This window comes from Salmo salar, chromosome 10 (genome assembly GCF_965601325.2).
Source record: "Salmo salar chromosome 10, fSalSal1, whole genome shotgun sequence".
Lineage (NCBI taxonomy): Eukaryota > Metazoa > Chordata > Actinopteri > Salmoniformes > Salmonidae > Salmo > Salmo salar.
This window is the reverse complement of record NC_138300.1, coordinates 94,084,726-94,099,236: the sequence shown is the minus strand read 5'-3', so window position 1 is coordinate 94,099,236 and position 14,511 is coordinate 94,084,726. Positions and strand designations below refer to the sequence as shown.

General features: G+C 42.8%; 1 protein-coding gene across 2 annotated transcripts in view; it reads right to left on the bottom strand.

Annotated features, from left to right (window-relative positions):
* Window positions 1-14,511, bottom strand: part of LOC106561177 (semaphorin-4B) — a 100,270-nt gene that overhangs the window by 16,623 nt on the left and 69,136 nt on the right. For both annotated transcript variants that reach the window (XM_014124850.3, XM_014124849.3), the window contains exons 7-8: window positions 14,388-14,504; window positions 13,874-14,031 (exon numbers count right to left, since the gene is read on the bottom strand). In XM_014124850.3, coding sequence (XP_013980325.2) covers window positions 13,874-14,031; window positions 14,388-14,504 — 275 coding nt within the window. The remainder of the gene's footprint in view (window positions 1-13,873; window positions 14,032-14,387; window positions 14,505-14,511) is intronic.

Genomic DNA, 14,511 nt, shown 5'->3' with positions numbered 1-14,511 from the left:
AGGGACTGGGAGACTAGTCAGGATCGAGGGAAAGATGAATGGAGCAAAGTACAGAGAGATCCTTGATGAAAACCTGCTCCAGAGCGCTCATAACCTGAGACTAGGTCAAAGGTTCACCTTCCAACAGGACAACGACCCTAAACACACAGCCAAGACAACACGAGAACAGGAGTGGGTTCGGGACAAGTCTCTGAATGTTCTTGAGGCCAGACTTGAACCCGATCGAACATCTCTGGAGAGACCTGAAAATAGCTGTGCAGAGATGCTCCCCATCCAACCTGACAGAGCTTGAGAGGATCTGCCGAGAAGAATGAGAGAAACTCCCCAAATACAGGTGTGCCAAGCTGGGGAAGGATACCAAAGAAGACTTGAGGCTGTAATCACTGCCAAAGGTGCTTCAACAAAGTACTGAGTAAAGGGTCTGAATACTTATGTAAATGTGATATTTCAGTTTCTTATTTTTAATATATTTGCAAAAATTTCTAAAAACGTGTTTTTGCTTTGTTATTGTGGGATATTGCGTGTAGATTGATGAGGGGAAAAACTATTTAACCCATTTTAGAATAAGGCTGTGACGTAACATAATGTGGAAAAAGTCAAGAGGTCTGAATACTTTCTGAATGCACTGTATGTCATGGTGGCAAGGCATATGAACTAACAGATTATAGAGCAAACAACATAATTATCACAACACAGGTTGTAACATGGCTATTTTTTTCCTGGCTTGGTATCCCCAGTGATTTTACCCACGCACCGCTACTGATTATTACCCTCCAGACGAGCTTCAATGCCATACAACTCTCCTTCCGTGGTCTCCAACTGCTCCTAAATACAAGTAAAACTAAATGCATGCTCTTCAACCAATCACTGCCTGCACCTGCCCGCCTGTCCAGCATCACTTCTCTGGACGGTTCTGACTTAGAATTTGTGGACAACTACAAATACCTAGGTGTCTGGTTAGACTGTAAACTCTCCTTCCAGACTCACATCAATCATCTCCAATCCAAAGTTCAATCTAGAATTGGCTTCCTATTTCGCAACAAAGCATCCTTCACTCATGCTGCCAAACATACCCTCGTAAAACTGACCATCCTACCAATCCTCGACTTCGGCGATGTCATCTACAAAATAGCCTCCAATACCCTACTCAACAAGCTGGATGCAGTCTATCACAGTGCCATCCGTTTTGTCACCAAAGCCCCATATACTACCCACCACTGCGACCTGTACGCTCTCGTTGGCTGGCCTTCGCTTCATAATCGTCGCCAAACACATTGGCTCCAGGTCATCTACAAGACCCTGCTAGGTAAAGTCCCCCCTTATCTCCGCTCACTGGTCACCATAGCAGCACCCACCTGTAGCACGCGCTCCAGCAGGTATATCTCTCTGGTCACCCCTAAAGCCAACTCCTCCTTTGGTCGTCTCTCCTTCCAGTTCTCTGCTGCCAATGACTGGAACGAACTACAAAAATCTCTGAAACTGGAAACACTTATCTCCCTCACTAGCTTTAAGCACCAGCTATCAGAGCAGCTCCCAGATCACTGCACCTGTACATAGCCCATCTATAATTTAGCCCAAACTACTACCCCTACTGTATTTATTTATTTTATTTATTATTTTGCTCCTTTGCACCATATTATTTATATTTTAACTTTGAACTTTCTTCAAATTATAAATCTACCATTCCAGTGTTTTACATGCTATACTTTATTTACTTTGCCACCATGGCCTTTTTTGCCTTTACCTCCCTTATCTCACATCATTTGCTCACATTGTATATAGTCTTATTTTTGTCTACTGTATCATTGATTGAATGTTGTTTTACTCCATGTGTAACTCTGTTTTTGTATGTTGTCGAACTGCTTTGCTTTATCTTGGCCAGGTCGCAATTGTAAATGAGAACTTGTTCTCAACTTGCCTAACTGGTTAAATAAAGGTGAAATAAAAAAATAAATAAAAAAATTATAAGGGAGCAGGTAACTTATAATTTGGCTACAATAATTACAATTGCTTTTGAAGCACCAAATTGAGGAAATGTCCGATTTTCAAGGTAGGTATATTTCAATACTTGAATTTCTGCGCTCCAAATTAAAGTTCAAGTAGGCTACTTCAAGCCCCTTGTAAAATTGCAGGTCTGACATGGAAAACAAAATGTATTTGTCATGTTATTTCATTACCAGACCATATTGTGAATAAGTTATGTAATTTATTATCATTATATCCAGAACAATTAATATGAATAGCGTTGGGTGTTGCGCAATAGTCTATCCTACACAATTGCGCCCAGTAGACTCGGGGCTCTATATTAACAAACTTAACACAAAGGTAAGTGCAGGTGGTAGGGTATTAGGTTCAGGGGTGAGTCAGAAATATTTTAGCTATTTTCACTATCACAATTATCGGGGCACTTGCTGGCGCTGGTGCAAAAGGGCTGTGTATTGATGAATAAACAAGTTGTGGGTGTGTGGAGGCTTAGCCCCTCACTGGCCAATCAGAACAAGCTCCATGGTAAAATATGTGGTTGGTTCAAGTTGTGCATTTACGGTCTTTTATGTATTGGCTTGGAATCAACTACAACTACAATAATTTCTCCACGTGGGCATATAATCTTAAAACAATGCAGAATATGGAGGGTTATATGCACATCCAAACTTTTCACAGTAGCTGGAGAAAGATCCAATGTACTGTAATGCGAAAGGGAGAATGTACCCTAACTGTTATACTGCTCCCACCTAGACCTGGTTTATGAATATAATCGGAACCATTTTACAGATCAGATCGCGTTCACACATCTCCAAAAGTTGCATAGCATGCACTCCAGACGTTTTAACCATAGAACCAGGAAGGTAAGTAATTTGAATAATATTGTTTGTAATAAAAACAAGCAATATTTTTTTTAAACAACAACAATAAATACATGTAAAATGTAATGATATCATAAAATCACCAGGATAAAAAAGTCAGGCATTGCTGTTGAACCAGCCTTCATTATAGTATGGCCTAGAAAGGCTTATGAAGGCCTGAAATTTCCATCCCCAATTACAACATTTTCCACCAAGATAGAACTGCTAAAGGGGGTGAAGTTGCAATCTACTATAGAGATAGCCTGCAGAGTTCTGTCCTATTATCCAGGTCTATGCCCAAAGAGTTCGAGCTATTACTTTTAAAAGTCTATCTCTCCAGAACGAAGTCTCTCACTGTTGCCGCTTTTTATAAACCCCCCTCAGCTCCCAGCTGTGCCCTGGACACCATATGTGAATTGATTGTCCCCCATCTATCGTCAGAGTTCGTACTGTTAGGTGACCTAAACTGGGATATGCTTAACACCCCAGCTGTCCTACAAATCTAAGCTAGATGCCCTCAATCTCACACAAATCATCAAGGAACCTACCAGGTACAACCCCAAATCCGTAAACATGGGCACCCTCATAGATATCATCCTGACCAACTTGCCCTCTAAATACACCTCTGCTGTTTTCAACCAGGATCTCAGCGATCACTGCCTCATTGCCTGCATCCGTTATGGGTCCGCGGTCAAACGACCACCCTTCATCACTGTCAAACGCTCTCCCTAAAACACTTCTGCGAGCAGGCCTTTCTAATCGACCTGGCCCGGGTATCCTGGAAGGATATTGTCCTCATCCCGTCAGTAGAGGATGCCTGGTTGTTCTTCAAAAGTGCCTTACTCACCATCTTAAATAAGCACGCCTCTTTCAAAAAATGTAAAACTAAGAACAGATATAGCCCTTGGTTCACTCCAGACTTGACTGCCCTTGACCAGCACAAAAACATCCTGTGGCACACTGCACTAGCTTCGAATAGTCCCCGCGATATGCAACTTTTCAGGGAAGTCAGGAACCAATATACACAGTCAGTTAGGAAAGCAAAAGCTAGATTTTGAAACAGGAATTTGCATCCTGCAGCACTAATTCCAAAAAGTTTTGGGACACTGTAAAGTCCATGGAGAATGAGAGCTCCTCCTCTCAGCTGCCCACTGCACTGAGGCAAGGAAACACTGTCACCACTGATAAATCCACGATAATCGAGAATTTCAATAAGCATTTCTCTACGGCTGGCCACACTTTCCACCAGGAAACCCCAATCCCGGCTAACAGCTCTGCACCCATTGCAGCAACTGGTCCAAGCCCCCCCCCCACCCCCGCTTCTCCTTCACCAAAATCCTGACAGCTGATGTTCTGAAAGAGCTGCAGAATCTGGATCCCTACAAATCAGCTGGGCTTGACAATCTGGACACTCTCTTCCTAAAATTATCCACGGCCATTGTCTTAACCCCTATTACTAGTCTGTTCAACCTCTCTTTCGTATTGTCTGAGATTCCTAAAGATTGGAAAGTGGCCGCGGTCGTCCCCCGCTTCAAAAGGGCAAGACACTCTAGACCCAAACTGTTACAGACCTATATCCATCCTGCCCTGCATATCTAAAGTCTTTGAAAGCCAAATGAACAAACAGATCACCGACCATCTCGAATCCCACCGTACCTTCTCCGCTATGCAATCCGGTTTCCGAGCTGGTCATGGGTGCACCTCAGTCACGCTCAAGGTCCTAAACGATATCATAACCACCATCGATAAAAAACAGTACCGTGCAGCCGTCTTCATCGACTTGGCCAAAGCTTTCGACTCTGTCAATCACCGCATTCTTATCAGCAGACTCAACAGCCTTGGTTTCTCTAATGACTGCCTCGCCTGGTTCACTAACTACTTCTCAGATAGAGTTCGGTGTGTCAAATCGGAGGGCCTGTTGTCCGGACCTCTGGCAGTCTCTATGGGGGTGCCACAGGGTTCAATTCTCGGGCCGACTCTTTTCTCTGTATATATCAATGATGTTGCTCTTGCTGCGGGTGATTCTTTGATCCACCTCTATGCAGACGACACCATTCTGTATACATCTGGCCCTTCTTTGGACACTGTGTTAACAAACCTCCAAATGAGCTTCAATGTCATACAACACTCATTTTGTGGACTCCAACTGCTCTTAAACGCTAGTAAAACTAAATGCATGCTCTTCAACCAATCGCAACCCGCACCCGTCCGCCTGCCCACCTAGCAGCACTACTCCGAAAGGTTCTGACTTAGAATATGTGGACAACTATAAATACCTAGGTGTCTGGTTAGACTGTAAACTCTCCTTCCAGACTCATATTAATCATCTCCAATCCAAAATTAAATCTAGAATCGGCTTTCTATTTCACAACAAAGCCTCCTTCACTCATGCTGCTGAACATACCCTCGTAAAAAACTGACTATCATACCGATCCTTGACTTGGGCGATGTCATTTACAAAATAGCCTCCAACACCCTACTCAGCAAATTGGATGCAGTCTATCACAGTGCCATCCGTTTTGTCACCAAAGCCCCATACACCACCCACCATTGCGACCTGTATGCTCTCGTTGGCTGGTCCTCACTACATATTCGCTGCCAAACCCACTGGCTCCAGGTCATCTATAAGTCTTTGCCAGGTAAAGCTCCACCTTATCTCAGCTCACTGGTCATCATAGCAACACCCACCCGTAGCACACGCTCCAGCAGGCATATTTCACTGGTCATCCCGAAAGCCAACACCTACTTTGGCCGCCTCTCCTTCCAGTTCTCTGCTGCCAATGACTGGAATGAATTGCAAAAATCACTGAAGTTGGAGACATATCTCCCTCATTAACTTTAAGCATCAGCTGTCAGAGCAGCTTTCCGATCGCTGCAGCTGTACACAGCCCATCTGTAAATAGCCCATCCAACCTACTACCTACCTCATCCCCATATTTGTTTTTTCTGCTCTTTTGCACACCAGTATCTCTACTTGCACATCCTCATCTGCACATCTGTCACTCCAGTGTTTATTGCTAAATTGTAATTACTTCGCCACTGTGGCCTATTTATTGCCTTACCTCCTTAATTTGCACACTGTATACAGATTTTCTATTGTGTTATTGACTGTACGTTTGTTTATCCCATGTGTAACTCTGTGTTGTTTTTGTTGCACTGCTTTGCTTTATCTTGGCCAGGACGCAGTTGTAAATGAGAACTTGTTCTCAATTGGCCTACCTGGTTAAATAAAGGTTAAATTAAAAAAAATATATATATAGTAGGCCTAAGGGAGGGCTTGTGTTTTGAACATATGAAACGGAAAACAAGCCATTTTTACACATCACTTCTAAATACGAGGTTCAACGGTATTCACCAAGGATCTCATCGCTCGTTTCATGATGTGCATGGACACGTAGCCTCCATCATGGAGGGGGTTTTAAGCACGTCCAAAATGGGACCTGCATGGCTAAAATTATGTAGGCCTGCCTACGATGCATACATAAAAAGGGAACGTCAGCTCACTGTTTTACTCCTCAAAAATGTTATATTTTAATAAAGCTTTAATGATTATGATTTCTCAGGAGCCAATCCGTTTATCGACAGTCTTGACTACTTCGCAATTGCATTGGGCAGGACAAAAAAAGCCAAAGCCCCATATAGACCACTGCAGCACTCGGGAGGCTCCATCTACAAAATGTTTAATGCTTAACAATTGCCTTGTACAAATTATGAAAATACTAAAATTGTCACGCTCGTCGTACGAACTGGAAGCATACTCGGACCAAGGTGCAGCGTGAGTAGCGTTCCACATCTTTATTATAACGTGAAACTTCAGCAAAATACAAAAACAAGAAATGATCAAACGAACTGTGACGACAGTGAAGTGCAAATAGGCACCTACACATAAACAAGATCCCACAAAACACAGTGGGGAAATGGCTGCCTAAATATGATCCCCAATCAGAGACAACGCTAAACAGCTGCCTCTGATTGGGAACCATACCAAGCACACCAACATAGAAATAAACAACATAGAACACCCCCAGTCACGCCCTGACCTACTATACCATAGAGAACCAAGGGCTCTCTATGGTCAGGGCGTGACAAAAATACTACGCAGGACTCTTAAAAAATTTCATTTAAATGTTAATTGTATTTTTTGATCACAGAAACAATGACAAAATATGGGAAAATAAACAATTAAATGTTTATTATATAAAGAGGCCCGTGTAATCATCTGCCAGAGAGTCTCCCCAATCGGCCTGAGCCCCAAGTAATCCATTTGGGCCAGATAACTCACACCAGAATCAGCCCGAGTTCAATCCCCGCATCCTAGCCATAAGTAATACTGCCTAAGGCGGCCCAGACTCGGGCCACATGACATCGGCCGAGTCTGACTCTCATCCAAATGCCCCGACTCTCAGCCGGAATCGGCCCAGATCCACTGTGCTAGCTTAGTAGGCTGCTTTTTGGCTGTCAAGATTCATGGCATAACCAACTGCATTACCGCTAAAAAATTCTGTTAAAGGTCCCAAAAGCACACACATCCCTGGGTCGCTCGTCCTTTCAGTTTGCTGCAGCCTGCGACTGGAACGAGCTGTAACAAACACTCAAACTGGACAGTTTTATCTCAATCTCTTCATTCAAAGACTCAATCATGGACACTCTTACTGACAGTTGTGGCTGCTTTGTGTGATGTATTGTTGTCTCTACCTTGCCCTTTGTTCTGTTGTCTGTGCCCAATAATGTTTGTACCATGTTTTGTGCTGCTGCCATGTTGTGTTGCTATCATGTTGTTGTCATGTGGTGTTGCTACCATTTTGTTGTCATGTGGTGTTGCTACCATGCTGTGTTGTCATGTGTTGCTGCCATGCTGTGTTGTTGTCTTAGGTCTCTATTTATGTAGTGTCCTATATTCTATTTTTTTAGCTATTTTTTTTATCCCAGTCCCTGTCCCCGCAGGAGGCATTTTGACTTTTGGTAGGCCGTCATTGTAAATAAGAATTTGTTCTGACTTGCCTAGTTAACCTGTCTGGGCTAGGGGGCAGTATTTTCACGGCCGGATGAAAAACGTACCCAATTTAAACAGGTTACTACTCTGGCCCAGAAACTAGAATATGCATATTATTAGTAGATTTGGATAGAAAACACTCTGAAGTTTCTGAAGCTGTTTGAATGGTGTATGTGAGTATAACAGAACTCATATGGCAGGCAAAAACCTGAGAAAAATTCATACCCAACAAAGGGATTGGATATGCGCGGTCACGCGAGCATGCCTTTCCTTCTTTTTCTTCTTGAATGAATATGCTATTGTCCGGTTGGAATATTATCGCAATTCTACATTAAAAATACCATAAATATTGATTTTAAACAGTGTTTGACATGCTTCTAAGTACGGTAATGGAACATTGCGACTTTTCGTCTCTATTTCCGCGACCCTGCGTTATGCCTTTGGATAAGTAATCTGTACGCATGAACAAAACGGAGGTATTTGTACAGAAATATGGATTATTTCGAACAAAAACAACATTTCTTGTGGAAGTAGCAGTCCTGGGAGTGCATTCTGACAAAGATCAGCAAAGGTAAGAGAATATTTCTAATACTAATTCTGAGTTTAGGTTGCCCCGAACTTGGCGGGTGTCTGAATAGCTCAGCGTGATGGCTGAGCTATGTACTCAGAATATTGAAAAATGTGCTTTCTCCGTAAAGCTATTTCAAAACCTGACACAGCGGTTGCATCCAGGGGTAGTCTATCTATAATTCTTAAAATAATTGTTATATATTTTGTCAACGTTTATGATTAGTATTTTTGTAAATTGATGTGCACATTCACCAGACGTTTTGGTGGGAATATATTTTCTGAATATCACGCGCCAATGTAAAATGCTGTTTTTGGATATAAATATGAACTTTATCGAACAAAACATACATGCATTGTGTAACATAATGTCCTAGGAGTGTCATCTGATGAAGATCGTCAAAGGTTAGTGCTTCATTTAGCTGTGTTTTGGGTTTTATTGACACATGTCCTTGCTTGGAAAATGGCTGTGTGATTATTTTTGTCTATGTACTCTCCTAACATAATCTAATGTTTTGCTTTCGCTGTAAAGCCTTTTTGAAATCGGACAATGTGGTTAGATTAACGAGAAGTTTATCTTTAAAATGGTGTAAAATAGTTGCATGTTTGAGAAAGTTGAATTATGACATTTTGTTGCGTCCCACCTAGCCCATAGAAGTTAAATAAAGGTTAAATAAAATAAAATTATTTTTTGGTTGGTCTTAAACATCCCTTTCAGGGCTGCCTGAAATTTGCACTTTGGATCATATTTTTAAGGACTTTAAGGACTCAAATATTTCTACCCTGCCCATCTGAGCTCAAGCGAGCTGTTAAAAGACAGGTAAATTGCTGAACCTGGCGTTAGGGCGGAAAAATGCCAGTGCGCCAGTTTTTACATGACAAAATTGCAAATTAATGTGCGTTTGACACTAGGGTCGCATTAATGCCAGCTGAAAATAGAGCATGAAACGTGAAACATTTGAAAATTCCTTCCTGGATCAGATGATGATGTATGAAACTATCACGACATAACTAATTAGCTGGACACCAAATACGCATCCAACAAGTATTATGCATAATTATTGAATAACCACATTAATGACAGTATCGATTTAGGTTTTCAGTATCAAGGTAAGGTGACTCTTTCTGTTAAAGCATTCCATCTTGCAAGTCATACAATATTTTGGATTTGTGTGCTCATTGAAAACAGTTTTCACCCCGTAACATAAGGATACACGAAATGATGTCATTCGAAAACATAATGTTAAATTTCACTGCTATGCGGATGACACACAGCTGTACATTTCAATGAAACATGGTGAAGCCCCAAAATTGCCCTCGCTAGAAGCCTGTGTTTCAGACATAAGGAAGTGGATGGCTGCAAACGTTCTACTTTTAAACTCGGACAAATCAGAGATGCTTGTTCTAGGTCCCAAGAAACAAAGAGATCTTCTGTTAAATCTGACAATTAATCTTGATGGTTGTACAGTCGTCTCAAATAAAACTGTGAAGGACCTCGGCGTTACTCTGGACCCTGATCTCTCTTTTGAAGAACATATCAAGACTGTTTCAAGGGCAGCTTTTTTCCATCTACGTAACATTGCAAAAATCAGAAACTTTCTGTCCACAAATGATGCAGAAAAATGAATCCATGCTTTTGTTACTTCTAGGTTGGACTACTGCAATGCTCTACTTTCCGGCTACCCGGATAAAGCACTAAATAAACTTCAGTTAGTGCTAAATACAGCTGCTAGAATCCTGACTAGAACCAAAATATGTGATCATATTACTCCAGTGTTAGCTTCCCTACGCTGGCTTCCTGTTAAGGCAAGGGCTGATTTCAAGGTTTTACTGCTAACCTACAAAGCATTACATGGGCTTGCTCCTACCTATCTTTCCGATTTGGTCCTGCCGTACATACCTACACGTACGCTGTGGTCACAAGACGCAGGCCTCCTAATTGTCCCTAGAATTTCTAAGCAAACAGCTGGAGGCAGGGCTTTCTCCTATAGAGCTCCATTTTTATGGAAGAGTCTGCCTACCCATGTGAGAGATGCAGACTCGGTCTCAACCTTTAAGTCTTTACTGAAGACTCATCTCCTCAGTGGGTCCTATGATTGAGTGTAGTCTGGCCCAGGAGTGTGAAGGTGAACAGAAAGGCTCTGGAACAACGAACCGCCCTTGCTGTCTCTGCCTGGCCGGTTCCCCTCTCTCCACTGGGATTCTCTGCCTCTAACCCTATTACAGGGGCTGAGTCACTGGCTTATTGGTGTTCTTCCATGCCGTCCCTAGGAGGGGTGCGTCACTTGAGTGGGTTGAGTCACTGCCGTGGTCTTCCTGTCTGGGTTGGCGCCCCCCCTTGGGTTGTGCCGTGGCGGAGATCTTTGTGGGCTATACTCGGCCTTGTCTCAGGATGGTATGTTGGTGGTTGAAGGTATCCCTCTAGTGGTGTGGGGGCTGTGCTTTGGCAAAGTGGGTGGGGTTATATCCTTCCTGTTTGGCCCTGTCCGGGGGTATCGTCGGATGGGGCCACAGTGTCTCCTGACCCCTCCTGTCTCAGCCTCCAGTATTTATGCTGCAGTAGTTCATGTATTGGGGGGCTAGGGTCAGTCTGTTATATCTGGAGTATTTCTCCTGTCTTATCCGGTGTCCTGTGTGAATTTAAGTATGCTCTCTCTAATTCTCTCTTTCTCTCTTTCTTTCTCTCTCTCGGAGGACCTGAGCCCTAGGACCATGCCTCAGGACTACCTGACATGATGACTCCTTGCTGTCCCCAGTCCACCTGGCCGTGTTGCTGCTCCAGTTTCAACTGTTCTGCCTGCGGATATGGAACCCTGACCTGTTCAACGGACGTGCTACCTGTCCCAGACCTGCTGTTTTCAACTCTCTAGAGACAGCAGGAGCGGTAGAGATACTCTCAATTATCGGCTATGAAAAGCCATCTGACATTTACTCCTGAGGTGCTGACTTGTTGCACCCTCGACAACTGTGATTATTATTATTTGACCATGCTGGTAATTTATGAACATTTGAACATCTTGGCCATGTTCAGTTATAATCTCCACCCAGCACAGCCAGAAGAGGACTGGCCACCCCTCATAGCCTGGTTCCTCTCTAGGTTTCTTCCTAGGTTTTGGCCTTTCTAGGGAGTTTTTCCTAGCTACCGTGCTTCTACACCTGCATTGCTTGCTGTTTGGGGTTTTAGGCTGGGTTTCTGTACAGCACTTTGAGATATCAGCTGATGTAAGAAGGGCTATATAAATACATTTTTATTTGATTTGATTTGATGTTACGTAGTTACACAGCATTTCTCTATACAAAAACTGTCCGACAGCTAGATCCAGGATTCTTAAAGGGTTCAAGTTCAACGTCTAATTTAACTGATTAATGCTTAATATAATGACAACTTACACTGCCATAAATGCAAGGTCAGAAAAGTAAGTATTTATGTCACATGATTTCATCAAGAACCATGACCAACCAAGATAAAGGGTTAAACATAGGTATTAAATCAACTCTTGAATTGTATTGAATATAATAACTACGATCCCTCCTTATATCTTAATGTTATGACATGAAAAAATTATTATCAATGGACTCATCAACAGCTGTAACAAGTTGTACATTGTAGGAAATCCTCACTGGTACCCTAGTTTATAAAAAGTCCCTGGTACACTGTCTACAGTTTCGCCAACACATATTGCACCACCCAAACCTAAAGCTTTTAAAGGGGAACTCCCTAACATACACACATAGTGGCTTGTATGGGGTGAAGATTAGAAAAACCAGGAGCTAAGATACTCTGTACTCGGAGTTCAAACCTACCCTGTGATTGACAGCTGACCTGCCCACCACCACCCTGTGTTTTCTTTCAGAGGAGAAGGAAGGGTGTGTCCTGCAGCCTCACTCTGACAGTGGCAGACTGACTGGTGTCCATTTGAATGTCACTCAGTGTCAAGACAAACACCTGCAGATAGACAGTTACTGTAGAGAAGCCTTTCAGCTTGCAGCCTGCAGAGCCTGGAATAGATAGGCACCTTGAGTCGTCAAAATTCTATTACTAGGAGCTGTCTCAGCCTGTCTGCTACCTGTTTGAAAAATATAAACGAGTAAAAATATCCCTCCATTGGAACTGCAATGTATGGAGCCTCTTAAAGTGCAAAAAAACATTCCTCTGCTTAAATTAGTTTAGTGCACGTGTGGTGAAGGAGGAAATGACATTTAAAAGGCACAGATGCAATTGAAAATGACTTGTGAGCTGGCCCCAAAGCAGAGCTCTATTTCACGTATCCACATGGTTAATATTCTCTAATTAAATTTGATCATGGGCGTTGGTAGATTCATTACGCTTGTTTGCTATTTGAAGGATGACAAGGTGCTGTCTGCAGGAGCCTTGGACTCCTCCCTTCACTGTATGTCCCTCACTCTGTCCACTCTGGCAGGACTGCTTATCTCTTCATAAAATGAAAAAGCTAAGAAATGCACTGTTACAAGACACACATCAGCAGCCAGCTTTCCCTGAAGATTGACTGCTGGAAATGCAAAGCCTGGAAGGAGGGGTGGATACTATAAAACTGCCATCTAGTATGTCACACTTTGTTTGGATGGATTGGCCATACTATAGCTGTGATAAAGAAGAGGCCATGACCATGCTGTCAAATTGAGGGGAGATTCTCAGTCACAGAGAATAGAAGGTTAATGTTTAGACTGATTGGAAACCATTCCTTTTAGGTTAAAATACTAGAAAATGAAATTAAATATTTCATCTGCTTGTAGTGCATCTATCTAATGAGCAGGTTGACGTTTATTGGGATGAATCTTGTCCTGGAGGCCGAGCTGAGCGATTTCCACTAGATGGGCCAGCGACAAAATCAAAATTGGCTATATCGTAAAAATTCATAAAAAATAAAAATAGCTTTTTGTTAATTTAATGTTAGGGTTAGGCATAAGGTTAGCAGTGTGGTTAAGGTTAGATTTTATGACTTTGTGGCTGTGCCAGCTAGTGTCTATCCTGCAGAGCTTCCTCCAGTACAACACACCTTTGTCTGCAGGTTGGTGTAGGAAAAAAAGTGGAAAAGGAGAAGCCATTTTAGGTCTGCTGTGAATCCTGGCTGAATGTTAATGATCGCTGAAATGTGATAAGAGTGGAGTGGAGGAGTGGAGGAGGAGATGTGGAGAGAAGGGCCCAAACAGAGGGAACTCACAGGAATGGTTTTCTGTAACACAAGCCCCTGTGTCCCTCTCAGACAAACCTGTGAACACAACGACTCCCTCCCACCCTTAAATCCCTCACCTCACACACACATGAACACACCACACAGAAGTACGCACACACACATAAACTGACACACCCTTCTCCCGCTCTGATAGCTTCCAATAAAGTGAGTGGAAATGGGTGGGGGAGGTGAAGATGGGTGGCGTTACTGGAGAGCCTCGCTCAAGGGGAAAAGACACTCTTTAGATAGGCCATCTCCGTTGAAGCGTCACTCACCTTACACACGCGAGCGATGCGCGATACAATGGTGTTGTCAAAGAATTCAAACTCCTTTCCCGCTTCGCTGAAGAAGAAGTAAATCTTATCGTCGTCGCCCACTGGGTTGCCTTTGGGCAGGCTCTCCTGAATGTAGGCAGAGCCCACAAAGGCTGGGTCTGGAGGAACAACAAAGAAACCACAGGGTGAAATGTCAACCTAGAACCATGTATTCTAGGACATGGACATGCCTTTTACATTCACAACGTCTTCTGGTGATTCAGTAACTTTGTAACAGGAATTCTGATCATTTCTGCATGTTGAAATTGACAAAATACCATGGGAACACCTATATTTCTTCAGAGCTATGGTAATTTTAATTTATCATGTCCAGCCTGAGGTCTTCAAATACTGATTGCATATGTTTAGGGGAAAACTGTTTATCCATGTTTATCTTATCAGCTATGTATACAAACACTAGAACATGGCATGAAGCACCTACAAGATAGCTAGCTGCCTGAAGACCTGAACTTACCCTGAAGCCAGTTCAAGGAGTTTTCTGTTTTTAGGGCAGCACCTTGGCCCAGGCTCTTGTAAATAATAGGTTCATTTCCTTGGAAATTGCTGACCGTTCCAGCATACAGCTCTCCATCTATAAT